Source organism: Eleutherodactylus coqui, chromosome 6, assembly GCF_035609145.1.
Source record: "Eleutherodactylus coqui strain aEleCoq1 chromosome 6, aEleCoq1.hap1, whole genome shotgun sequence".
Taxonomy (NCBI): domain Eukaryota; kingdom Metazoa; phylum Chordata; class Amphibia; order Anura; family Eleutherodactylidae; genus Eleutherodactylus; species Eleutherodactylus coqui.
In genome coordinates this window covers 223,765,852-223,793,663 of record NC_089842.1, presented here as the reverse complement: position 1 = coordinate 223,793,663, position 27,812 = coordinate 223,765,852, and the positions used below count along the sequence as shown (strand labels likewise).

The following is a 27,812-nucleotide window of genomic DNA, read 5'->3' as shown; positions in this document are numbered from 1 at the left end:
CGGAGGCCACGCCCAGTCACATGACCTCTGTAAGGTGCTGCGGCATGCCGGACGTCCGTGTGCTGGTGGTGCTGGCGTGCTTGTCCGCGGCTCTGGGTGAGGGGGCGGCTCTGTGGGACGGGTCCCGGGGAAGGGGGGAGGTAACGGCTCTGGGTGAGGGGGTTCCGGCCGGCGGGGGAGAGGCCCGGGCGTTTGGGGAGGTGCCTGGCGGGGGAGGGGTCGGCTCTGGTAGACGGGTCGGCTCTGGTAGAGGGGTCGTGCATGGAGTCTGACGAGGGTCTCTTTCAGGTTGGCGCCCGTGTGTGCCACAGGGCTTCGGGCACAGCTCGGTGGTCTGCAGATGTAATGCCACCTACTGCGACAACGTGGAGCCGGAGGCGCTGCCGGCCCCGGGGGGCTTCACCGTCTACGAGAGCAGCAGGACCGGGAAGCGGCTGGAGAGGAGTGAGGGCCCCGTCGTCAAGAAGCAGGGGCCACCTGGTAACCCTTATGAGTACAGAGCTTCCACTGCGGGGCCCCCTATCATTAGCAGGGCTTACACTACAGGGGGCCCTATGATGGAGGGCACTGCGGGGCCCCCTATCATTAGCGGGGCTTACACTACAGGGGGCACTATGATGGAGGGCACTGCGGGGCCCCCTATCATTAGCGGGGCTTACACTACAGGGGGCCCTATTACGGAGGGCACTGCGGGGCCCCCTATCATCACCAGGGCTTACACTACAGGGGGCCCTATTACGGAGGGCACTGCGGGGCCCCCTATCATCACTAGGGCTTACGCTATAGGGGGCCCTATTACGGAGGGCACTGTGGGGGTCACTGACTATTGAGCCACTGGCAAACCTAGGTTGTGATAAGCCACGCCCCCTTGTGTTTCGGTGCCCGCTGACAGGCGCCTCTCCCTGCAGGTTTGACCCTCACCCTGGATGACCGGCAGCGGTTTCAGGTCATGAAGGGGTTTGGCGGCGCGGTGACGGACTCCGCAGCCATGAACATCCTGGCTGTGAGCGCGGGGTGCCGGGACAACCTCCTGCGCTCGTACTTCTCCGAGGAAGGTGAGACCGCTCGTGCGTTGGCGCAGTGCCACTACAATGTGGGGGCACCCTGTAACTGCTGTTCTCCCGCAGGTATCGGGTACAGCGTCCTCCGTGTCCCCATGGCCAGCTGTGACTTCTCCACACGCATCTACACCTACCTCGATGAGGACGGCGACTTTGAGTTGAAGACGTTCAGTATGCAAGAGGAAGACCTGAAGCTGAAGGTGAGAGCAGTGGGCGGGGGCGCCGCTCGTCATCCTCATATGTACAACGCTTTTGTCCTTGAAGATCCCCGTCATCCAGAGAGCCAAGGCCTTGTCCAGTCAGCCCCTAGCCCTGTTTGCTAGTCCCTGGACAGCGCCACCGTGGATGAAGACTAATGGGAAGATCAGCGGTAAAGGCACCCTGAAAGGATCTCCCGGAGGCAAGTACTACAAGACCTGGGCACAGTACTTCATCAGGTCCGTGGCGCCACCTGCTCCCTGTCTTCATTGGCCAGTCGCCTGTACGAATCTGATTATTTCCTGTCTTCAGGTTTTTGGATGAGTACGCCAAACATAACCTGACCTTCTGGGCGGTGACTGTGGAGAATGAGCCAACGGCCGGGTTGCTGACCGACTACCCCTTCCAGAGTTTGGGCTTCACCCCAGAACTCATGAGGGACTTCATCGCCTTGGATTTAGGCCCCGCGTTCGCTAACAGCTCGCACAAGAACGTTCAAATCATGATAGTGGACGATAACCGGATCCTGCTTCCTTACTGGGCCAAAGTGGTGAGTGCCCCCACCCATCCTGTACTGCTCCCGAGTTACATCCAGTATTATACTCCAGAGCTGCACTCACTATTCTGTTGGTGGGGTCACTGTCTTCATACATTACTTATCCTGTATTGATCCTGAGTTACATCCTGTATTATACTCCAGAGCTGCACTCACTATTCTGCTGGTGGAGTCACTGTGTACATACATTACTTATCCTGTACTCATCCTGAGTTACATCCTGTATTATACTCCAGAGCTGCACTCACTATTCTGCTGGTGGAGTCATTGCGTACATACATTACTTATCCTGTACTGATCCTGAGTTACATCATGTATTATACTCCAGAGCTGCACTCACTATTCTGCTGGTGGAGTCACTGTGTACACACATTACTTATCCTGTACTAATCCTGAGTTACGTCCTGTATTATACTTCAGAGCTGTACTCACTATTCTGCTGGTGGAGTCACTGTGTACATACATTACTTATCCTGTACTGATCCTGAGTTACATCCTGTATTATACTCCAGAGCTGCACTCACTATTCTCCTGGTGGAGTCACTGTGTACATACCTGACTTATCCTGTACTGATCCTGAGTTACATCCAGTATTATACCCCAGAGCTGCACTCACTATTCTGCTGGTGGAGTCACTGTGTACACACATTACTTATCCTGTACTGATGCTGAGTTACATCCTGTATTATGCCCCAGAGCTGCACTCACTATTCTGCTGGTGGAGTCACTGTGTACATACATTACTTATCCTGTACTAATCCTGAGTTACATCCTGTAATATACTCCAGAGCTGCACTCACTATTCTGCTGGTGGAGTCACTGTGTACATACATTACTTATCCTGTACTGATCCTGAGTTACATCCTTTATTATACTCCAGAGCTGCACTCACTATTCTGCTGGTGGAGTCACTGTGTACATACATTACTTATCCTGTACTGATCCTGAGTTACATCCTGTATTATACCCCAGAGCTGCACTCACTATTCTGCTGGTGGAGTCACTGTGTACATACCTGACTTATCCTGTACTGATCCTGAGTTACATCCTGTATTATACTCCAGAGCTGCACTCACTATTCTGCTGGTGGAGTCACTGTGTACATACATTACTTATCCTGTACTGATCCTGAGTTACATCCTGTATTATACCCCAGAGCTGCACTCACTATTCTGCTGGTGGAGTCACTGTGTACATACATTACTTATCCTGTACTGATCCTGAGTTACATCCTGTATTATACTCCAGAGCTGCACTCACTATTCTGCTGGTGGAGTCATTGCGTACATACATTACTTATCCTGTACTGATCCTGAGTTACATCCTGTATTATACTCCAGAGCTGCACTCACTATTCTGCTGGTGGAGTCACTGTGTAGATATATTACTTATCCTGTACTGCTCCTGAGTTACATCGTGTATTATACTCCAGAGCTGCACTCACTATTCTGCTGGTGGAGTCATTGTGTACACACATTACTTATCCTGTACTGCTCCTGAGTTACATCGTGTATTATACTCCAGAGCTGCACTCACTATTCTGCTGGTGGAGTCATTGCGTACATACATTACTTATCCTGTACTGCTCCTGAGTTACATCGTGTATTATACTCCAGAGCTGCACTCACTATTCTGCTGGTGGAGTCATTGTGTACACACATTACTTATCCTGTACTGCTCCTGAGTTACATCGTGTATTATACTCCAGAGCTGCACTCACTATTCTGCTGGTGGAGTCACTTTGTACACACATTACTTATCCTGTACTGCTCCTGAGTTACATCGTGTATTATACTCCAGAGCTGCACTCACTATTCTGCTGGTGGAGTCATTGTGTACACACATTACTTATCCTGTACTGCTCCTGAGTTACATCCTGTATTATACTCCAGAGCTGCACTCACTATTCTGCTGGTGGAGTCACTGTGTACATACATTACTTATCCTCTACTGATCCCGAGTTACATCCTGTAGATCTTTTTTATTATAAAATTAAAAAACATAACAGCAACAAAACAGACCGGCCTCACGGCTCACAGAGACAATAACCAAATACAAATTGTTAATACTAAATACAAAAGTCCGGCTCTCGGTCAACGAAACTTGTCCTTAAATTATAACGAAACGGTCCTTCTGGTCAGGCTAAAAATACCGCACACACACTACACACCATCCAAACCATCACAACCTATAGAATCTGCAACTGAAGAAAACATGAAAAAACGGGATACTAAACTAAGGGTTTGGGGGAGGAGACAAAATAAAGCTATATTTAACAACCTAACTCAAGGGATCCAGTCTGACCTGATCCAGACCTGCTTCGGTCCAAATTATAATAAGCTAAGAACAAACCAAAATAAACAGCGCATAAATGAGGGGGAAAAAAAACACATAATAAATCTTATCAATATAACTGCTTTTTTTTTTTTTTTTTTTTTTTTGTATTTTTTTTTTTTTTTTTAAATATATAAATGCACACAAAACTAAAATGAATTCAATTATCCCAACTATTCCTTAGCTAATTCCCCGCCACCACACACCCAGCACTCCACCCATACACTGCAGCCTGGGGGCCACGCCTGCATCCCAAGTCCGTGCCCAATGTTTCTGTCCAGGACGGGCCAAGCTGCACCGCATTACACGCCTTGCCCGCCGCAGCCTGAGGGCCACGCCCGCACCAACAGTCCGTGCCCAGTGTTCATTGTCCGGGACGTGTCAAGCTACGGCTGAGGCATAAATCCCCCCTCCCCCCAATAAGCCCCCACCCAACCTATCTATAACCCCTAGCCCTATATACAAAACAAAACATATAACATATCTTATATTACATACTTACAAACCAACACTACATATTAATACCCGAAAGCCTAAGGTTCAGTTACCTGCAGCCGTACATACTTCATCTTTGACCGAAAACAAAAACTCTACTAGTGGCACACACAGCCCTCCACAAGGACTGGATATGATAAGCCGGGCACCGACCAGGTAGAGAAAAAACTATCCCTATAGTTAATCTGTCCCTACAATGTCCCTACTCCTTCCCTAAAACTTACTCCAGAGAAACTGTCCCTACCTCTCCCTATTCTGTCCCTACAAAGACCCTAACAATAAGAAGACTGTCCCTAACGAAATACAAACCCTCTCCATAGGAGAGAGGCCTTAGTCGTGCCCAACCTCTCATAATCCAGAGAGCGCACCTTCACCAGGTCACCCAGGATGTTCCTATTCACCTCATCCGCGGGGAGGATTTTCTCTTCCGTCGAAACTAGACACCGTGCATTCCAAATGTGAAACCTGACCACTAGGCTGACTAAGAATAAAGTGCACCGGTCCCTGCCACCAAGGTCCCCGAATGCCCCATAGACCCATTCCGCATACGAGAGGCGTGCCAACCTGGGCCAACCAATGGAGGCTCCCACCCGTTTGTACACCTCTGTATTAAAGGGACACTGAAGCAGGAAATGCTCCATGCTTTCCAGCACATCGCTGCACTCCTGGCGGGGACAGCCCCTATCCACCAGCGGCCTGCTCTTCAAGTTGCCCCTTACATACAGCCTCCCGTGGAAACAGCGCCAAGTCAAGTCCCAAAACTTCAAGGGGATCCTGTCAGAATTCAATAAACGTAACCCTCCCTCCAGGTCCCGACTTGGGCAGTCCTTGAGCGCCAGGGGCTTCTGGAAATGGGTCAACAGAACCCTCTTATCGAGGAGTTTCCTCGACAGAGTTCTGATCTCCCACATCCCCAGACCCCACCGACGTATCATCTTCAGAACCACGGTAGCGTAAGCCGGAAGATGCCCGTGCGGCGTGCGAAGATCCTTCACTCGCCCTCCTGTCTCCCATTCCTGGAAGAAAGGCCGAAGCCATCCCCAACAGGAGAATACCCACGGAGGAGCCCTCTCTTGCCAGAGGTTGCCTATATTGATCTTAACAAAGGTGTTTACGAGAAACACCACGGGGTTGACCATAGATAACCCCCCTAATCTCCTCGTGCGGTATGTGACATCTCTCCTAATTAGGTTCAACCTGTTCCCCCACAACATTAGGAAGAACAGGTTGTAGACCCGGGTCCAGAGAGGCTCTGGCAAAATGCATACGCTGCCCAGGTAGATGAATAAAGGGAGCAGGTATGTTTTGATCAGGTTAACCCTTTCCCGAAGGGTCAAAGACCAACCCTTCCACTGGGCCACCTTCTGAGTGGCACCATCGAGCCTGACCACCCAATTTTGCATGGGGTAATCTCCCCGGCCAAATTTGATGCCGAGAACTTTAGCCGAGTCCTGGGGCACTGGAAGGGTGTCCGGGAGACCAAATGTAGGATCTCCCCTTCCTAACCAGAGACTTTCGCACTTATCCCAGTTGATGCCGGACCCGGATGCTTCCGAGTAGCGGTCCACCTCTGACATCACGTACTCTGCCTCCCCCCTCGAGGACACAAAGACGGTGACGTCATCAGCGTACGCTGCCACCCTGAGGGTGGCTTCCGGCACCGTCCGATCCATCCCGACCCCCGCCATAGGCCCACCATCAATCCTCCTAAGGAAGGGATCAATGGCAAACACGTACAGCAAGGGGCTCAGAGGACAACCCTGACGGACGCCAGACCCAACCTCAAATGGGTGACCGACCCAACCGTTCACCAGCGGGAAAGTCTCAGCCCCCGCGTACAATGTCCTGAGCCAATTGACAAACCCCACTGGCAGGCCATATCTCAGAAGAACAGACCAGAGGTACTCGTGATTAACCCGATCAAACGCTTTGGCCTGATCCAAGGACAGCAGGTACCCCTCCCAGTGACCAGCCCTACCCTGCTCCACTGCCTCCCTGACACCTAGAACAGCACTAAAGGTGCTACGGCCTGGAACAGAGCAATGCTGGGCGCCCGAGAGGAGCCGGGGTGCAAACTTGACCAGCCGATTAAACAGCACTTTTGCCAGAACCTTCCTGTCCGTATTGAGAAGCGCTATGGGACGCCAGTTCTCAATACGGCTCGAGTCTTTACCCTTTGACAGAAGGATCAAAGCCGACCTCCTCATTGACTTTGGGAGAGTGTCCGAGGAAAGACACTCATTGAAAACCTCAGTCAAGAGGGGACTCAAGAGGTCCTTAAAGGTTTTATAATACTCGGATGTTAAGCCATCCGGTCCTGGCGATTTTTTGAGCGCAAGCCCATCAATCGCCAGTTTAACTTCCTCTATGTTGATCTCCTCTGTCAAAACATTAAGGGAGATGTCATCCCCTGGCTCAGGAACAGCTTCAGCCAGGAAAGCCGACATCACATCTCGATCTAGATCCCTCTTTCTCAAAAGGTGCGAGTAGAAGGATCTGATGACTTCCAGAATCCCTGATCTGGACCTGTTCAGAGATCCCGTACCGTCGATCAGTCCAGTGACAACTTTACGATTCACTGACATCTTGCAGTTTCTGTAAGGGTCGGGCGAGTGGTACTTCCCGAAGTCCCTCTCAAAAACCAAGGATGCGTGCCTATTATACTGACACCCTTTGAGCAAAGACTTCACTCTGGAGATCTCCTCGCGGCTACCTCCAGTCGAGACGAGATGTTCGAGTTTCCTCCTCAGGCCCTGATAAAGACGGTACTTACTCAGGCTCCTGAGGCTAGAGAGCTGGCGGAAGAACCTTGCCGCCCTGATCTTGAGCATCTCCCACCACTCTGACTTACTGCTACAAAGATCCAGTAATGGTACCTGGCTCTGCAGAAAATCCTCAAAGGACTGTCTTATCTCTGCTTCCTCCAGGAGTGATGAATTCAGCCTCCATAAGCCTCTACCCATCCGGGGGGTCTCTGCAACATTCAGGGAAAACAAAATCAGACAGTGGTCGGAGAATTCAACCTCAACAGCAGAAACTGGTGAAGAGATGGCTTCCTCCTTCAAATAAAACCTATCTATTCTAGACCTGCACTCGCCTCTATAATAGGTGAAACCCGCGTGGCCTGGGGTGTGCCGGATGTGGACATCCACCAGGCGAGCTTCGCTAGCTATGCTATTAAGCGCGACGCTATCATAAGTCAGCTTGCCTAGGGAGCCTCCCCTGTCACGGGTCCTCGTGACTGCGTTAAAGTCACCCCCAAAGATCACCTGCCGACTGGTAAAAAGGTACGGCTTGATCCTCATAAAGAGATCCTTGCGGTCCCGCTTGGTTTGGGGACCGTAGATGTTGATTAGCCGAAGCTCTTGTCCCTTCATGAGAACATCCAGGATCAGGCACCTCCCTATTTCTAACTCAATAACCCGTCGGCATTCAACCGCTGCGGTAAAAAGAACCGCCACTCCGCTATATGGCTCGGCCGCAAGAGACCAGTAGGATGGTCCGGACCTCCACTCCCTCTTTGCTTTATGTATAGCTGCTAAATTTGGCAGCCTGGTCTCTTGCAAAAACAAAATGTCGGCTTCAACACGGCCGAGAAAATCAAAGGCCGCAAATCTCGCCATATCTGACTTAATGCTGGCAACGTTAATTGATGCCAGAGTCAACGGAGCGGGTGCCGCCATCTTTGATGATTGAGTTAAATGGCTTTCTTCTTCCCACCCCTTTTCACTTCAGGGTCTGAGGAAGACCCCTTGCCACGTTTTTTTGATACCGAAAGGTCCATGGCAAGGGGCTCCTCAACCTCGTCGTCCTTGTCACCGGGCCCCGGGCCAGCCCTCCCCTTGGAGGTTACTGTACGCTCACAAGAGGAAGACTCGGCGCCCCCTGTAGGCCGCACACTTGCTCCAGGATCCTCACCCTCCACCTCCTCCTCTGAAGAGGAGAGAGCTTGGAACCTGTTGGAGAGCTCAACAAGAGGCGAGTTTGGTTTACCTTCCTGCACCTGGGCCAGTATAGGGGAAGTTCTTCTTTCCCGCATTTTTTTCTTTTTTTCCCCGGTGCCCTGCTTTCGCTTTTTCTGTCGCCACTCCTTGCCATCCTCATCCACACTTTCATAGCGGGAGGAATCTGAAGAAGTGGCAGCCTCCTCCCTCTGGATCCTTCTGACCTCCTCATCCAACTCGCCCTCCCCTGGAGCCTCAGCCACACGAGTCGCATCCAGAACAGGTGCCAGCATTGACCCACCTGCCACCTGGGTCTCCACCAGTTCTCTGTTCTTTCTGCGCTTCTCTTGGCGCCTTAGTGCAGCAGCCCCAACATGTTTGTTCTTCACAGGCTCCTGGACTCCTCCGCCTCTGCTGGTCCCTTCCCCTGCAGAGGCAACCTCATGGCTCTCCTCCGTTGGGGCCATGACCGCATTGGCGAAAGAGCGTGGACAGCGGCTGAATGGGTGACCGAGGTCACCACACAGGTGACACCTAATCTCCGCACAAGATGCCGCAAGATGACCTACCTCGCCACACAGAGCGCACTTGATGACATTACAGGCGGCACTCAAATGTGTGGGGTCGCCGCACTTGTGACAGAGCTTCGGTTGCCCCTGGTAGAAGGCCAGAATGCGATCCCTACCGAGGAAAGCCGCGGATGGTATGTGGGCCACCGAGTTCCCTGAACGCTTTAGTTTTACCATGAATGTCCAGGCTCCGGACCAGATGCCGTGCTCATCTCTGTTTTTTTGCGGCATATCCACTACCTCACCATACCGACTGAGCCAAGTCATGATGTCATAACAAGAGAGTGACTCATTACGGGTCAAAACGGTCACTCTCTTCACTCCAGTTTGGCGGGTTACCACTTGCACGGCAAAACCACGCCAGCCGGGCTCGTCCTTCATCAGCTCATAGTTCCCCCAGAAGAGCTCAAGGCCCTCTGGGCGAGCAAAGCTGATGTCGAACTCAGACGAGCCGTAGGGGTGGATAAGGGCACAGATGTCCTGCGCCCTAAAACCCATCCTCAGCAGAAGCTCAACCACTTTGCCCCTCGATGGGCATGCATCACTGCCTCTCCACTGAAGACGAGCCACGTTCCTACGGCCAATGTCCTGCCCGGTTGTCGGCAGGGACCATACGGTCTCCCCCCTTTGCTCTCGGAAGGCTCCAAGTCCATGTCTCTCTACCCAAAGAGACAAGTCCACAACTCTACCTCCTACAGTCATTGAGCTCTCCCCTCTCCTCAAAGCCTCCAGGAGACGCCGCTGTAAGACACCGTCCCCGGAGCCCGAAGACAAGGAGGACGCCTCTCCCCTCCCCCCAGCGGCGACACTGGCATAACTTCTGCCAGATGTTGTCGCCGCTGGAGGGCCAACTGGATCCTGTCCCACCCCCCGACCATCTACTGAAACTGTACCTGCTTGATCAGCAGGCAATGAACCTGGGGGTTTGGGGACATTTGGAGGTACAGAAACAACAGCAGCAGTAGCGGGGGTAACAGGGGTACTCACATTCACACCCTTCTCCTGACCAGGACCTGTCTTCTGTTTAGTTAATTTTTCCCCAGAGGGCAAGTCCCCAACCTCAGCAGCCAACAGAGGCTGCAAAACCGTATTCGCCCTGCGCAATTTAGATGGATTTTTTGTTAAAGCTCCGCCCACACCAGCGACTCCGGGATCTGCAGCGGGACATACGGGATGGGTGGGAGGATTGGCCGACCCGACCACCACCCACTGCGGCCCCTCAGCCCCCGACAGGCACTTCAGGGACACAGGGGGGACAGCCAAGCCGCCATCTTTACTTATGCCACCTGGCGCCAAATCGCCTCCCCCTCCCACTGGATTGCGACTAACAGCGTCAGTGCCTCCGGTCTGGCCACGACCCTTCATTTTAACCTTTTCTGCCTCCTTAACTCCTCCAGTCCAACTACTGGCACAAGCGGGCTTGGAGTTTTGGGTCGCATTAACCCTCTCTTCCCTGGTCCCCTGCACCGGACTCACAACAGAGGCCGGGTCTAGGAGCCCAGGGCTAGCCCCCTGTCCTGACTTTGCAATCAGGCCAGGGTGCTTGGTTACGTAAACAAACCTCTCCTGGATGTAAGCTTGATTCTTCTTTTTCTTTGCCTTTTTTCCCCCCGCTGCTGTTTCCGGTGGTAGTTCATCCCCAAAGTGCATAGCCTGCATCCTTGCAGGGGACTCCTGCAGCATGATCTGCTGCAACAACAGCGCCCCCTGTCCGCTGCTGCTGCTCCCGTACTCACTGCCATCCGAGTCATCTGATGATGAGGGCAGGCCAATCTGCTCCGCAGGGATGCTGGTGCCCGTTCCTGGTTGCAGCGAGGACTGCTGCTCAGCAGAGCATGCCGCCCGCCCCTCCAAAGCTTCAGATTCTTCTGTGCTGCTGGGTTGGTATTTACACGCAGTTTTTCTGCTGCCAGGGCTCCTGGCTGCCATCTGGGAGAACCGCCTGTCATTTAGCAACTTTTCCCTGAAGGGACCGCTGGTCTCCAGGATCCTCTCCCTTTCCTCCTCATACATTTCTATAGCCTCCTCACAGATTTTAATTTTCTGGCTTATTGCGACCTTTTTACCACGGGAGGCTCGCTCCATGTCACAGCGGGCTGCTTGTAGCTCTCTGCGCTGTTTCACCAGCTCTTTCCCAGCCTCTTCATAATCCCGCATATGTGTGGCGATGCGGGATGCCAGCTCCTCCACAGACTCTCCCTTTTGGCGTTCGCCCCAACTGATAGGCTGTTTTTTAGCACTGACCTGCTTTTCTTTAGCTTGGGATCTTGTCCTCCTGGACTCTGTATCCACCCGGGGAGTCGGGGTAACATTGCTGCTGCCCCGACTAGCTCGCCTTCCCTCCTGGGATTCAACCCTCCCTCCCCCCGACCGAAGCCGAAGGGAGGAGGCCAGGGGCTCCATTGCTCCTGGAAGCCCCAGAAACTGCACGCCTTGCTGGGCCAAAACTCTGGAGCTGTGCCTTAGGCGACCACACCCTCTGGATCTCAGCAGAGCTCTCAGACACACAACCTTCCTCCAGAGATGCACTCACTATTCTGCTGGTGGAGTCACTGTGTACATACATTACTTATCCTCTACTGATCCCGAGTTACATCCTGTATTATACTCCAGAGCTGCACTCACTATTCTGCTGGTGGAGTCACTGTGTACATACATTACTTATCCTCTACTGATCCTGAGTTACATCCTGTAGATCTTTTTTTATTCTAAAATTAAAAAACATAACAGCAACAAGACAGAACAGACCGACGGCTCACATAGTGACAATAACCAGATGCAAAGTAATACCAATACTAAATACATAAAAATGTGTCTGAAACGTCCGGCTCTCGGTCAACGAAACTTGTCCTAATTCAGGCTAAAATTAAAACTAAACAGTCCTGGTGGTCAGGCTAATATACAACACACACTACACACCATCCAAACCATCACGTCCTATACATTCTGTAACTGAAGTGCAGCGGTCCCTACCACCAAGGTCCCTGAATGCTCCATAAGCCCATTCCGCATAAGAAAGGTCTGCCAGCCTAGGCCAACCAATGGAGGCTCCCTCCTGATTGTACACCTTTGTACTAAGGGGGCACTGAAGCGAGAAATGCTCCATGCTTTCCACATCGCCGCACTCTGCTCGGGGACAATCCCTATCACTCAGAGGCCTGCACTTCAAGTTGCTCCTTACACACAGTCTTCCGTAAAAACAGCGCCAAGTCCCAAAACTTCAACGGGATCCTGTCAGAATTCAACAAACGTAGCCCCACCGCCAGGTCCCGACTTGGGCTGTTTTTGAGTGCCAGAGGCTTCTGAAAATGGGTCAACAGGACCCTCTTCTCAAAGAGCTTCCTCAACAGAGTCCTGATCTCCTACATTCCCAGACCCCACCGGCGGATCACCTGCAGAGCCAAGGTAGCGTAAGCCGGAAGATGCCCATGCAGCGTGCGAAGGTCCTTCACTTGCCCTCCTGTCTCCCAGTCCTGTAAGAAAGGCCGAAGCCATCCCTGACAGGAGAATACCCACGGAGGAGCACTCTCTTGCCAGAGGTTGCCTATGTTGCTCTTAACAAAGGTGTTTACAAGAAACACCACGGGGTTGACCATAAATAACCCCCCTAGTCTCCTCATGCGATATGTAACATCTCTCCTGATTAGGTTCAACCTGTTCCCCCTCAACATTAGGAAGAACAGGTTGTAGATCCGAGTCCAGAGAGGTTCTGGCAAAATGCATATGCTGCCCAAGTAAATGAATAATGGGAGCAGGTATATTTTGATCAGATTTACCCTTTCCCGAAGGGTCAAAGACCAACCCCTCCACTGTACCACCCTCTGAGTGGCAACATGAAGCCTAGCCACCCAATTTAGCTTAGGGTAATCTCCCCGGCCAAATTCGATGCCAAGAACTTTAGCTGAATCCTGGGGCATTGGAAGGGTGTCCGGGAGACTGAAAGTTGAATCTCTCCTTCCTAGCCAGAGACTTTTGCACTTATCCCAGTTGATGTCAGATCTGGATGCTTCCGAATAGTGTTCCACCTCTGCCATAACGTACTCTGCATCCCCTCTCGAGGACACAAAGACAGTTATGTCATCAGCGTATGCCACCACCCCCAGAGTGGCTTCCAGCACCACCTGATCCATCCCGACCTCTGCCACGGGTCCACCATCAAGCCTCCTAAGGAAAGGGTCAATGACAAACACAGCAAGGGGCTTAGAGGACAGCCCTGACGGACACCAGACCGACCCTACCTCAAAAGGGCGGCCGACCCAACCATTCACCAGCGGGAAAGTCTTAGCCCCTGCGTATAATGGTGCGAAGCCAATTGACAAACCCCACTGGCAGGCCATATCTCAGAAGGACAGACCAGAGGTACTCGTGGTTAACCCGATCAAATGCTTTGGCCTGATCCAGGGACAGCAAGTACCCCTCCGAGTGACCAGCCCTACTCTGCTCCACTGCCTCCCGGACACCGAGAACAGCACTAAATGTGCTACGGCCTGGAACAAAGCAGTACTGGGCCCCCGAGAGGAGCAGAGTTGCAAATTTCACCAACCGATTAAACAGCACTTTTGCCAGAACCTTCCTGTCCGTATTGAGAAGTGTTATGGAACGCCAGTTCTCAATACGGCTCGAATCTCTAGCCTTTGACAGAATGATCAAGTCCGACCTCCTCATTGACTTTGGCAGAGTGCCCGAGGAAAGATACTTATTGAATACCTCCGTCAAGAGAGGACTAAAGGGGTCCTTGAAGGTCTTATAATACTCGGATGTTAATCCATCCGGACCTGGCGACTTTTTGAGCCGAAGCCCATCAATCGCCAATCTAACTTCCTCTACTCTGATCTCTTCTGTCAAAACATTAAAAGAGATGTCATCACCTGGCTCAGGGACAGCCTCAGCCATGAAAGCCGACATCACATCCCGATTAAGATCCCTCCTGCCCAAAAGATGCGAGTAAAAGGATCTGATGACCTCCAGAATCCCTGATCTGGACCTGTTCAGGGATCCTGTACTGTCAATCAGTCCTGTGACAACCTTATGATTCACTGACATCTTGCAGTTCCTGTAGGGGTCGGGCGAGTGGTACTTCCCGAAATCCCTCTCAAAAACTAAAGATGCATGCCTATTATGCTGGCACCCTTTAAGCAAACACTTCACTCTAGAGATCTCTTCGCGGCTACCTCCAGTCGAGACGAGATGTTTGAGTTTCCTCCTCAGACTCCTGAGGCTAAAGAGCTGGCGGAAGAATCTCGCCGCTCTCTTCTTGAGCATCTCCCACCACTCTGACTTACTGCTACAAAGATCCAGTAACGGCACCTGGCTCTGCAGAAAATCCTCAAAAGACTGTCTTATCTCTGCTTCCTCCAGGAGTGACGAATTCAGCCTCCATAAGCCTCTACCCATCTGGGGGGTCTCTGCAACAAGCAGAGAAAATAATATTAAACAGTGATCGGAGAACTCCACCTCAACAACGGATACTGGTGAAGAGATGGCTTCCTCCTTCAAGTAAAACCTGTCTATTCTAGACCTGCTCTCACCTCTATAATAGGTGAACTTGCCGTGACACGGGGTGTGCCGGATGTGGACATCCACCAGGCGAGATTCACTAGCTATGCTATTAAGTGCGACGCTATCGTAAGCCAGTCGATCTAGGGAGCCTCCTCTGTCACAGGTCCTCGTGACGGTATTAAAGTCACCCCCAAATATCACCTGATGGCTGGTAAAAAGGTATGGGTTGATCCTCATAAAGAGATCCTTGCGGTCCCGTGGGTTTTGGGGAACATAGATGTTAACCAGCCGTAGCTCTTGTCCCTTCATGAGGACGTCTAAGATTAAGCACCTCCTTATTTCTATCTCAATTACCTGTCAACCGCTGCGGTAAAGCAAAAAAACACTCCGCTATATGGCTCGGCCGCAAGAGACCAGTAGGATGGCCCGGACCTCCGCTCCCTCTTCGCTTTATGTATAGTTGCTAAATTTGGCAGCCTGGTCTCTTGCAAAAAAAAAATGTCGGCTTCAACACAGCCAAGAAAATCAAAGGCCGCAAATCCCGCCATATCTGACTTAATGCTGGCAACGTTAATTGATGCCAGCGTTAACGGAGCGGGTGCCGCCATCTTTGATGATTGAGTTGGATGGTTTCTTCTTCCCACCCCTTTTCACTTAAGGGTCTGAGGAAGACCCCTTGTCACGTTTTTTTTTTTTACACTGAAAGGTCCATGGCAAGGGGCTCCTCAACCTCATCGTCCTTATCACCGGGCCCCAGGCCAGCCCTCCCCTTGGAGGTCACTGTACTCTCACAAGATGAAGACTCGGCGCCCCCTGTAGGCCGCATACTTGCCCCAGGATCCACACCCTCCACCATCTCCTCCTCTCAAGAAGAGAGAGCTTGGGACCTGTTGGAGAGCTCAACAGGAGGCGAATTTGGTTTACCTTCCTGCACCTGGGCCAGTATAGGGGAAGATCTTCTTGCCCTCATTTTTTTTCTTTTTTTCCCCCAGTGCCCTGTTCTCGCTTTTTTTGTCGCCACTCCTTACCATCCTCATCTACACTTTCATAGTGGGAGGAATCTGAAGAAGTAGCAGCCTCCTCCCTCTGGATCCTTCTGACCTGCTCATCCAACTCGCCATCCCCTGGAGCCTCAGCCACATGAGTCGCATCCAGAACAGGTGCCAGCATTAATCCACCTGCCACATGCGTCTCCACCAGTTCTCTGCTCCTTCTGCGCTTCTCTTGGCGCCTCAGCGCAGCAGCCCCCAACATGTTTGTTCCTCAATGGCTCCTGGACTCTTCCGCCTCTGCTGGTCCCTTCCCCCGCAGAGGCAACCTCATGCCTCTCCCCCTTGGGGCCACGACCACATTGGCGAAAGAGCGCGGACAGCGGCTGAATGGGTGACCGAGGTCACCACACAGGTGACATTCAAATCTCCGTTACATCCAGTATTATACTCCAGAGCTGCACTCACTATTCTGCTTGTGGAGTCACTTTTTATATACATTACTGATCCTGAGTTACATCCTATAGATCTTTTATTATAAAATTAAAAACATATCAATGACATGAGCACAAATATCATTCAGAAAACATAAACAGAACAAAACAAAAACAAGACCCGCCTTAATTCAGGGAAAACCAAAAGGTTCATCTGGTCTAAACTAATCCACACACCACACATAGACCGCACTCACTCACCCTTACCGATACACATAACACCCCATGACAGGAATAATATATACAGAACCATAAACACAACCCACAGGATCCAGTCAGAAATGAAACAAGGACCTAAAAAAACAACAAATTCCAAAAACAATTACCTAACAATAATAATAAACCATCAATTTTGTTTGTTGTTTAGTTACATACAAAACACCACACCCCCCACCCCTGGTGCAGCCTGGGAGCCATGCCTGCATCCCAAGTCCGTGCTCCATGTCTCTGTCATGGCCAAGCTGCACCGCATACACACACCCTGCCCACCGCAGCCTGAGGGCCACATCTGCACCAACAGTCTGTGCCCAGTGTTCGTTGTCTGGGACGTGTCAAACTACGGCTGAGGCATAAATCCCCCCTCCCCAACAAGCCCCCAACCAACCTATCTATAACCTCTTATACAATACCGTACCCTACAACAAGAACGAAGCAAAATATCACGCAATATTACCCAAAAGCCTAAAGTTCAGTTAACTGCAGCCATACTTCGTGCTACTTCATCTTAAACTGAAAACAAAAACTCTACTAGTGTCACACAGCCCTCCACAAGGCCTGGATATGATAAGCCGGGCACCGATAAATAAAGAAATTTATTCCTATGGTTAGTCTATCCCTAAAATGTTCCTACTTCTTCCCTTAAATTTGCCCTCAGAAAAACAGTCCCTAGCTCTCCTTATTCTGCCCCTAAAATGACCCTAACGAAAGACAAACCCTCTCCATAGGAGAGAGGCCTTATCCGTGCCGAACCTCTCATAATCCAGAGAGCGCACCTTCATCAGGTCACCCAAGATGTTTCTATTCACCTCATCCGCGGGGAGGATTTTCTCTTCCGTCGACACTAGACACCGTGCATTCCAAATGTGAAACCTGACCATTAAGCTGACTAGGAATAAAGTGCAGCGGTCCCTACCACCAAGGTCCCTGAATGCCCCATAGACCCATTCCACATAGGAAAGGCGTGCCAACCTGGGCCAACCAATGGAGGCTCCCACCCAATTGTACTGTACTGTACCTGTATTGAAGGGACACTGAAGCAGGAAATGCTCCATGCATTCCAGTACATTGCTGCACTCCTGATGGGGGCAACCCCTATCAATCAGAGGCCTGCTCTTTAAGTTACCCCTTACATACAGTCTCCCGTGGAAACAGCGCCAAGTCAAGGCCCAAAACTTCAAGGGGATCCTGTTAGAATTTAATAAATGCAACCCTACCACCAGGTCCCGACTTGGGCAGTCCTTGAGCGCCAGGGGCTTCTGGAAATGGGTCAACAGAACCCTCTTGTCGAGGAACTTCCTTGACAGCCCCCTGGAAAGCCCTCACATCCCTGATCACATCCCTGATCAAGATCCCTCTTTCTAAAAAGATGCGAGTAAAAGGATCTGACAACTTCCAGAATCCCTGATCTGGACCTGTTAAGGGATTCAGTACCGTCAATCAGTCCAGTGACAACTTTTCGATTCACTGACATCTTACAGTTTCTGTGTGTGTTTTGAGTGGTACTTCCCGAAATCCCTCTCAAAAACTAAAGATGCATGCCTATTATACTGGCACCGTCTGAGCAAAGATTTCACTCTCAAGATCTCCTCGCGGCTACCTCCAGTAAAGACAAAATACTCAAGTTTCCTCCTAAGGCTAGAGAGCTGGTAGAAGAATCTTGCCGCCCTCCTCTTGAGCATCTCCCACCACTCTGACTTACTGCTACAAAGATCCAGTAACTGCACCTGGCTCTGCAGAAAATCCTTAAAGGACTGTCTTATCTCTGCTTTCTCCAGGAGTGACGAATTCAGCCTTCATAAGCCTCTGCCCATCCGGAGGGGGGGGGGGGGGGGGGGTGTCTCTGCAACATTCAGGGAAAACAGCATCCAACAGTGATCGAAGAATTCCACCTCAACAACAGAAACTGAAGAGATGGCCTACTCCAAATAAAATCTGTCTATTCTAGACCTGCTCTGGCCTCTATAGTAGGTGAACCCCTCATGGCCTGGTGTGTGCCGGATATGGACATCCACCAGGCGAGCTTCACTAGCTATGCCATTAAGCACGACTCTATCCTAAGCCAGCTTAACTTGGGAGCTTCCCCTGTGACGGGTCTTCGTGACTACGTTAAAGTCACCCCCCAAAATCACCTGCCGACTGGTAAAAAGGTACGGCTTGATCCTCATAACGAGATCCTTGCGGTCCTGCTTGGTTTGTGGACCTGAGATGTTGATAAGCCAAAGCTCTTGTCCCTTCATGAGGACATCAATGATCAGGCACCTCCCTATTTCTAACTCAATAACCCGTCAGCATTCAACCGCTGCATTAAAAAGGACTGCCACTCCGCTATTTGGCTCGGCCGCAAGAGACCAGCAAGATGGACCAGACCTCCACTCCCTCTTTGCCTTATGGTCTCTTGCAAAAAAAAAAAAAATGGCGGCTTCAACGCAGCCAAGAAAATCAAGGGCTGCAAATCTAGCCATATCATACTTAATGTTGGCAACATTAAAGGATGCTGCCGTCAACGGACCGGGTGCCGCCATCATTGGTGATTGGGATAGATGGCTTTTTTCTTCCCACCTTTTTCTCCTCAGGGTCTGAGGATGACACCTTGCCATGTGTTTTGGATTTTGAAAGGTCCATAGTGAAAGGTGCATAGTGAGAGGCTCCTCGACACTGTCCTCCTTACTGCCGGGCTCCAGGCCAGCCCTCCCCCTGGAGGTCACTGAACCCTCACAAAAGGAAGACTTAGCGCCCCCTGTAGGCCTCACCTTTGTCCTAGGTACCTCACCCCTGCCTCCTCCGAAGTACAGGAGAGAGTTTGAAACTGTTGGAGAGCTCAACAAGAGGAGAGTTGGGATTACCTTCCTGCATCTGGCCTCGTGTAGGAAAAGATCTCTTTTCCCTCATTTTTCCTTTCCCAGTGCCCTGCTTGCATTTTTTCTTTCACCACTCCTTGTCATCCTCACCCACACTTTTTTATAGTGGGAGGAATCTGAAGAAGTAGCATCCTCCTCCCTTTTGGATCCTCCAAACCTCCTCATCCAATTCTCCGTCCCTTGGAGCCTCAGCCACATGATTTACATCTGAAACAGGGACTAGCATTGACCCACCTGCCACATGATCCTCCATCAGGTCCCTGCTCCTTTTGCACCTTTCTTGGCACCTCAGCTTGGCATCTTCAGCATGCTTGTTCTTCCTTAGTTTCTGGGCTTCATCGCCCACTACTGGTCCCTTCCCCTGCAGAAGCAACCTCACAGCTCTCCTCCGTTGGGGCCATGGCCACATTGGCGAAGAGCGTGGACAGCGACCTGAATGGGTGACCGAGGTCACCACGCAGGTGACATCTAATCGCCGCACAAGATGCCGCAAGATCACCGACCTTGCCACTCAGAGCGCACTTGATAACTTTACAGGCGGCACTCAAATATGTGTGGTCACCACACTTGTGACAAAGCTTTGGTTGCCCCTGGTAGAAGGCCAAGATACGATCCCTACCGAGGAAGGCCACAGATGGTATGTGGGCCACCGAGTTCCCTGAACGCTTCAGTTTCACCATAAAAGTCCAGGCTCCTGACCAAATGCTGTGCTCATCCTAGTTCTTATTGGACATGTCTACCACCTCACCATAACGTCTTAGTCAAATCATAATATCATAGCAAGAGAGTGACTCATTGCAAGTCCAAATGGTCACTCTCTTGACCCCAGTTTGGTGGGTTACCACTTGCGCAGCGAAACCTCGCCAGCCGGGCTCATCCGTCACCAATTCGTAGTTCCCCCTAGAAGAGTTCTAGACCCTCCGGGCGAACAAAGCTGATGTTGAACTCAGGCGTGCCGTAAGGATGGATCAGGGCATAGATGTCATTTGCCCTGAACGCCATCTTCAGCAGAAGCTCTACCCCACCTTACTCCTTGAGGGGCATGCATCATTGCCTCTCCACTGAAGACGGGCCACATTCCTGCGGCCAGTGTCCTGCCCGGTTGTTGGCGGGGACCATACGGTCTCTCCCCTTTGCTCTCAGAAGGCACCGAGTCCGTGTCTCTCTATCCATAGAGACAAATCCACTACTCTACCCCCTATGTTCATTGAGCTCTCCCCTTTCCTCAAAGCCTCCCGGAGGCCTTGCTGTAAAATGCCATCGCCAGAGCCTAAAGGCAAGGAGAACACCGCTCCCCTCCCTCTAGCGGCGACACTAGCATAACTTCTACCAGATGTTGCCTCCGCTGGACGGGCAACTGCATCGTGACCCACCCCCTGACTACCTTCTGAAGCCCCACCCACCTGTACACAAGATGGCATACTAACTGGAGACACATGGAGTTCCCAAAGTCCCTACAACAGGGGCAGCAGGGGTACCAACAGCCACATCCATTACTTCACTCACCTCTCCATTAGCTGCTGGACCAGAACCCATATTACCTTATTTTTCCCTTTATGCCCAGAGAGCAAGTCCATGGCACCTCCAGTGGGCGGCTGGAGGAGATGCACACCAGCAGCTTCAGTGTCTAGTCCTTCAACATTTTTCTTGGCTTTTGTGCCCGTAGCTTCGCCCACCTTAACCACTCTGGGAGTTGTAGTTCCTCCAACCTTCCTTTTGGCAACAGATGCTCACCATGGGTGGGAGGATTGGCAGACTTGGCCACTACCCACTGCACCCTCTCTGCTCCTGAAAGGTGTTTTTGGGTCATAGGAGGGAAAGCAAAGCCACCACAGGTGGGACCTGGCGCCAGATCACCCCCTCTCACTGGGACGTGACCAACAGCGTCAGCACCTCTGGATTGGCTGCGACCTTTCACTTTCCCAGCGCCCTTCTTTACCTCCTTTACTTCTCCATTTCCACTACTGGCACAAGCGGGCATGGAGTTTTGGGCAGCATTAACCCTCTCTTCCCCAGTACCCTGCACCTGAACCATCACAGAGCCCGGGACTAGGAGCTCAGGGTTAGTACCTGGGTCTGACTTTGCAGCCAAACCGAATGCTTGGTGACATAAATAAATTTTTCCTGAATATGATTTTTTTTTCTTTTTCCTTCTCCTCTTGCTAGATGTTTCCGGGGGTGAATCTTTTCCAAAGTGGAAGGACCGCAGTCTATCTGGGGACCCTTGCAGCCGAATCTGCCACATTACTAGTGCCCCCTCTCCACTGCTGGTGCAGCTGTCATCAGCATCCTCCAAGTCAGATTTGCCCGATGTAGGCGGCAGGCCAACCTGTTCAGCTGGAACGCTGGACCCAGTATTCCCACCTGGCGGAGACTATTGCTGCTCACCCGAACACCCAGCTTGCCCATCCTAACCACATTCAGATTCTGCTGAGCTGCTGCTTGAGTGCCTGGCAGAGCGCTCTTTAACCCCTTCAGTGGCGGGTTTCCCACCACCCTGTCAGACCTACCAGGGCAGGTTTTTAAAATGGGCCAATCATTTAATTTCGACTAATTTTCCAGTCGCGTTCCAAGAGCCATAACTTTTTCATTATTCCATTCACACAGCCATATGAGGGCTTGCTTTTTGTGGGACAAGTTGTATTTTTTTGATGACATCATTTTTGGGTATATATAATGTATTGCATAACTTTTGTAAAAAAATTTGTAGGGAGATTGGGGAAAAAAAAGAAATTCTGCCATTTGTTTTTTTTTATTTCATTTTTACGGCGTTCAGCGTGCGGAATGTGATAACATTATTCTCTGAGTCAGCACGATCCCGGCGATACCAAGTTTATAACCTTTCAACTGCTGCTCTCAATTCTGACAGCGGTATTTAAATCCCCCGAAGGATGTTCAGGGGTCCCGCATGGCCGCCCCGCATGAGATCGCAGGGAGCTGTACAGGTGTCATGGCAGCTGGGGTCCTTCTGAAAGGCCCCAGAGCTGCCTTAGCAGACTGCCTATCAAGCCCTCCCTGGGGGGGTGGCTTGATAGACTGCCTGTCAAATCGCAGTAGGGCATAATGCTACAGCACTATGTCATACTGCAGGAGTGATCAAAGCATCGCTAGTTGTGGTTCTCCGGGGAAAAGCTGGGGTGAGGCTTTAAAAAAAGAGTAAAAATAAGATCAATAAAGTTTTATTAATTGTAAAAATAAAAAAAATGTTAAAAGTTTAAATCACCACCCATTTGTCATATCTATGATTAAAAAAAATCTAAATCCTAAAAGAAAAATACATATTTGGTATCGCCGCGTCTGTAATAGTCCGATCTATCAAAGTAGCACATTATTTACCCCGCATGGTGAACGTCGTCCGAAAAAAAAAAAAAAACGCCAGAAATGCACTTTGTCAGTCACCCTGTCTCCCAGAAAAAATGCAATAAAAAGCGATCAAAAAGTCGTTTTGTATTCTGAATTAGTACCAACAGAAAATACAGGACATCCTGCAAAAAATGAGCCCTTGCTGAACTACGTTGACGGAAAAATAAAAAAGTTATTGCGCGCAAAAGATGGCGGCAGAAAATAATTTTTTTTTTTAATTAAATGTCTTTGAAAAAAAGTGAAAGTTTGGTATCGTAGTAATCGTACCGACCCATAGAATAAAGTTATCATGTCACTTTTGTTGCAGTTTGTGCTCCGTAGAAACAAGACGCGCTGAAAGATGGAGGAATGTCTTTTTTTTTTTTTTCCTTTTTCTCCACTTATAATTTTTTAAAAAGTTTTTCAGTACATTAAATAGCACCGTTGAAAACTACAACTCGTCCCGCAAAAAACAAGCCCTCATACAGCGACGTCGATGGATAAATAAAGGAGTTACGATTTTTTTTAAAAGGGGGGAGGAAAAGACGAAAATGGAAAAAGAAAAAGGGGCTGCGTCATTAAGGGGTTAAATAATGTATTAACTTCCTTCTCTGAGCCTTTACGAACGCAGGGATACCACATTGATAATTTTGTTTTTTAATTTTTTACAAAGAGAAAGGTGGGGTTTTGGCTTTTTTTTTTTATTTTTTTTTTAAACTTTTTTCAATTTTTGTCCCTTATCGGACTTGCATAATACTTTTTTTTTTAATTCGTCTATTACTCTGCAGGGTATTAGACAGGCTATGACGCTTTTAAAAGTCCTGCATTGTTCTCTGTGGGACTGTGCAGGCAGAGCACACTGTCACAGCTTATGGCATTGTGCTCTGCAGCTCCCATAGTGAAACATAGCCCGCAAATCTTCCAGGCTATATCACTATGGGCAGTGGAGCTCGTCCCGGAAAATTTCCGGACATGCCACTAAAGGAGTTAATGCTGCCGCTGCTCAAGTGCCATTTTGCTGAAATTCTCCTCACTTGTTTCCAGAATCCTTTCCCTCTCTTCCTCATAGAAGTCAATGGCCTCACCGGCTTTAATCTGCCGTGATATGGTTAATTTCCTGGTACGGGATTTGGCCCGCTCCGCATCATAGCGGGCAGCACGCAGTTTCTGCCTATATTTATTCAGCTGCCTCCCAACCTGCCCATAATCTTTCATATATTTGGCAATACGGGTTGCCACATCCGTCGCCGACTTGCCCTCGTTGTTGTTGTTTTGCTGCATGGTCCTCCACTTTCTTCCTCTGGCTGCGAGTCATCTTGGGCTTTTCCAGGGGAGTCAGGGTGACATTGCTGCCACCCTGACCAGATCTTCTTTCCCCCTGGGGTGCAGTCCTCCCTTCCCCCAACCGAAGCCGGAGGGAGGAGGTCCGGGACTCCATGGCTGAAGCAAGCCCAGCACCTGTAGCCTTTGCTGGGTAAGTTTTCCTCTCGCTGGTTACCACACCATGGATCTTGCAGAGCTCTCAAACACACACCCTACTCCAGAGCTGCATTCACTATTCTGCTGGTGGAGTCACTGTGTACATACATTACTTATCTTGTACTGATCCTGAGTTACATCCAGTATTATACTCCAGAGCTGCACTCACCATTCTGCTGGTGGAGTAACTGTGTACGTACATTACTTATCCTGTACAGATCCTGAGTTATAGCCTGTATTATACTGCAGAGCTGCACTCACTATTCTGCTGGTAGAGTCACTGTTTACACACATTACTTATCCTGTACTGATCCTGGGTTACATCCAGTATTATAACCCAGAGCTGCACTCACTATTCTGGCGGTGGAGTCACTGTGTATATGCATTACTTATCCTGTACTGATCCTGAGTACTATCCTGTATTATACTGCAGAGCTGCACTCACTATTCTGCTGGTGGAGTCACTGTGTACATACATTACTTATCCTGTACTGATCCTGAGTTACATTTAGTATTCTACTCCAGAGCTGCACTCACTATTCTGCTTGTGGAGTCACTGTGTGCATACATTACTTATCCTGTACTGATCCTGAGTTAAATTTAGTATTCTACTCCAGAGCTGCACTCACTATTCTGCTGGTGGAGTCACTGTGTGCATACATTACTTATCCTTTACTGCTCCTGAGTTACATTTAGTATACTACTCCAGAGCTGCACTCACTATTCTGCTGGAGGAGTCACTGGGTACATACATTACTTATCCTGTACTGATCCTGAGTTACATCCAGTATTATATCCCAGAGCTGCACTCACTATTCTGCGGGTGGAGTCACTGTGTACATACATTACTTATCCTGTACTGATGCTGAGTTACATCCAGTATTATACCCCAGAGCTGCACTCACTATTCTGCCGGTGGGGTCACTGTGTACATACATTGCTTATCCTGTACTGATCCTGAGTTACATCCTGTATTATACTCCAGAGCTGCACTCACTATTCTGCCGGTGGAGTCACTGTGTACATACATTACTTATCCTGTACTGATCCTGAGTTACATCCTGTATTATACTCCAGAGCTGCACTCATTCTGCCGGTGGAGTCACTGTGTACATACATTACTTATCCTGTACTGATCCTGAGTTACATCCTGTATTATACCCCAGAGCTGCACTCACTATTCTGCTTGTGGAGTCACTGTGTACATACATTACTTATCCTGTACTGATCCTAAATTACACCCTGTATTATACTCCAGAGCTGCACTCACTATTGTTCTCGTGGAGTCACTGTGTACATACATTACTTATCCTGTACTGAGCCTGAGTTACATCCTGTATTATACTTTAGAGCTGCACTCACTATTGTGCTGGTGGAGTCACTGTGTACATACATCACTTATCCTGTACTGACCCTGAGTTACACCCTGTATTATACTCCAGAGCTGCACTCACTATTCTGGTGGTTCTTAATAGCAGCAGTAAGCTTGTGGTCCCTCTTTATAGCGTCATACCGATGCAGCATGTGGCACCCCCAGTGGTGCTCTTCTTCCTTACACATCACTACTCTTGTCTTGCAGATCCTCTCTGACCTACGGGCCGCCCGCCATGTGCATGGCATCGCTGTACACTGGTACCTGGATGCCTGGATCCCAGCAGACATCAGTCTCGGCAGCACCCACCGCCTCTACCCCGAATACTACCTGTTTGCCACGGAGGCATGTTCCGGCTTCTCTCCCTTGGATAAGGGGGTGTGCCTGGGATGCTGGGAAAGGGGGAACGAGTACAGCCAGCGGATCCTGGAGGTGAGTGCCGAGGAATGACCTTACCCTCCACAGTGACCCCCAGCGGCAGCTGCGTCTGTTGTGTATGGAGGGCACAGCGATGTACATAGTGGGTACCACTTCTGCCCTCCTCCTCTGGCAGGAAGTGGTACACCCCCTGTAGACCAGACAATGTGATGGCTAGCTGTCTGGATTCTTTAACCCCTTCCCAACCCAGGGTGTAAATGTACGTCTTGGCTGGGAAGGGGTTCCCATTAATGGATGTACAGTTATGAATAGCCCGATCTTAGGAGATGAGTGCCTCACCGCCAGCCTCCTGCTGCAACAGCGGGGATTGATGAGAAGACCGATCCCTGCTGTTAACCCCTTACATGCTATGATCAGTGTAAAGTGTTCACAGAGGGCGGTGCTCGCTCTGCAATTACATGGCACAGGGCTGTCACAGAGGGCCAATGAGTTGCCATGGATTGTGATTGCTATAAGAAGCAATAATACATTGCAGTACAGAAGTACTACAGTGTGTTATCAGAGTGATCGTAGATTCACAGGTTCAAGTCCCTACAGGGACATAAAAAAATGCCATACAATTACACTAAAGCCCCTCTTTGTCCGTACAGCAAGCACTATGAAAGAAGAAGCAGAAAGGAGCCAAAATACCACCACTATGGCTTTTGAAAACTGGAGATTAAATCCCCCCAAAAATCATCACGTCTTAGACCCAAAATAGGGCGCGTCACTAAGGGGTTAAAGTGTCACCTCTCCCCCCTCCGACGAGGGTATTTGTCATCCGCAGGATCTTAATCACCATGTGACTGGCTGGACGGACTGGAACTTGGCCTTGGATGTGAGTGGTGGTCCCACATGGGTGGGTAACAATGTGGACAGCCCCATCATTGTGGACGTGGAAAGCGATGTCTTCTATAAGCAGCCCACCTTCTACCACATGGCACACTTCAGGTGAGATGCCCCCTTGTGCCCGTAGATGTGTGTGTTGCCCTTGCTGCATGGCTGACCTCTGCTGTCTGCTGCTTACAGTAAGTTTATCCCAGTGGGGGCTCAACGTGTTGGATTGGATGCCAACCAGAAGTCATGCCTGGAGTGGGTGGCGTTCCTCCGCCCAGATGGCTCGGCCGCAGTCGTTGTCCTTAACAGGTAAGTGAGCGTGCTGCTGTACGGGGCATGGCGGCTCGGGTAGATGTTGCTCATATTTCTATTCTCGCTGCAGGTATTCTCAAGACATCCACTTCTCCATTTCTGATCCTTCTCTGGGGCTGATAGAAGCCGTTTCACCCGCAAACTCCATCCAGACGTACCTGTGGAGGCGCCACTGAGCCCTCCGCCTCCAGCACTGATCACGTGTTCTGCAACCTCCACCAGGGGCTGCCAACCAGAACCTTACTGTGCCCTGCTGAGGGGCAAGAACCCCAGCACAGCTGTCTACCCATGGTTACCTCTTCTTTCTGGAGAAGGCTGTGCCTTCAGCTTGTACCCTTAACCCCTTAAGGGGGTGGCCCTTTTTTTTGTTTTGTTTTTTCCTCTGCAATTTCAAAAAGGAAGATGGGAATGAAGTCATTGAAAAGCATGGGTTTCATAATTCTGCATTTTCTCGCATTGCGCAAAATCCCGGTCTGAAGGCAGCCTTATTCTGTGGGGCGGTACAATTATGGCACCAAACTTAGTGATTTTTCTCTCTGTACTACTATTAAAGATTTAAATTATTTTTTGCCGCCATTTTCTTACCACCTTAACTTTTGCATTTCTCCGTTGACACGGTTGTGCGAGGGCTCGGTTTTTCGCGGGACGTCCTGTCGTTTCTATCGGTACCATAATGGAGTTCGTGTGACTCATCGCTTTTTCTCAAAAATTCTCTTGGAGACGGGGCAACCAAAAAAGTGCCCTGCTGGCGGTGTGTATGTATGTTCTGACGCCGTTCACCAGGCGGGGTACACACGTTACTTTGGTTGGATTTTTTTAGCTGCGGTGATACCAAAT

At 50.2% G+C, this 27,812-nt stretch overlaps 2 protein-coding genes across 2 annotated transcripts; one reads left to right on the top strand and one right to left on the bottom strand.

Annotated features, from left to right (window-relative positions):
* Nucleotides 1-27,540, top strand: GBA1 (glucosylceramidase beta 1). The gene is made up of 10 exons (XM_066608949.1): nt 1-96; nt 289-480; nt 909-1,055; nt 1,128-1,261; nt 1,326-1,498; nt 1,572-1,809; nt 25,617-25,841; nt 26,614-26,777; nt 26,856-26,972; nt 27,046-27,540. Exons 1-10 carry the CDS (start codon nt 21-23, stop codon nt 27,149-27,151), a joined length of 1,572 nt encoding a protein of 523 aa, XP_066465046.1. The 5' UTR covers nt 1-20; the 3' UTR covers nt 27,152-27,540.
* Nucleotides 7,303-11,591, bottom strand: LOC136633306 (uncharacterized). Its single transcript, XM_066608948.1, has 2 exons — nt 10,719-11,591; nt 7,303-7,618 (listed from the first exon to the last, which is right to left on the bottom strand). Exons 1-2 carry the CDS (start codon nt 11,558-11,560, stop codon nt 7,600-7,602), a joined length of 861 nt encoding a protein of 286 aa, XP_066465045.1. The 5' UTR covers nt 11,561-11,591; the 3' UTR covers nt 7,303-7,599.
* Nucleotides 27,541-27,812: the final 272 nt, after the last annotated feature.

Coding starts and splice junctions, on each gene's coding strand:
- GBA1 (XM_066608949.1), top strand. CDS start 21: ATGACCTCTGTAAGGTGCTGCGGCATGCCGGACGTCCGTGTGCTGGTG. Junction 481..908: donor CAAGAAGCAGGGGCCACCTG/GTAACCCTTATG, acceptor CTCTCCCTGCAG/GTTTGACCCTCACCCTGGAT. Junction 25,842..26,613: donor ACAGCCAGCGGATCCTGGAG/GTGAGTGCCGAG, acceptor TGTCATCCGCAG/GATCTTAATCACCATGTGAC.
- LOC136633306 (XM_066608948.1), bottom strand. CDS start 11,560: ATGGAGCCCCTGGCCTCCTCCCTTCGGCTTCGGTCGGGGGGAGGGAGG.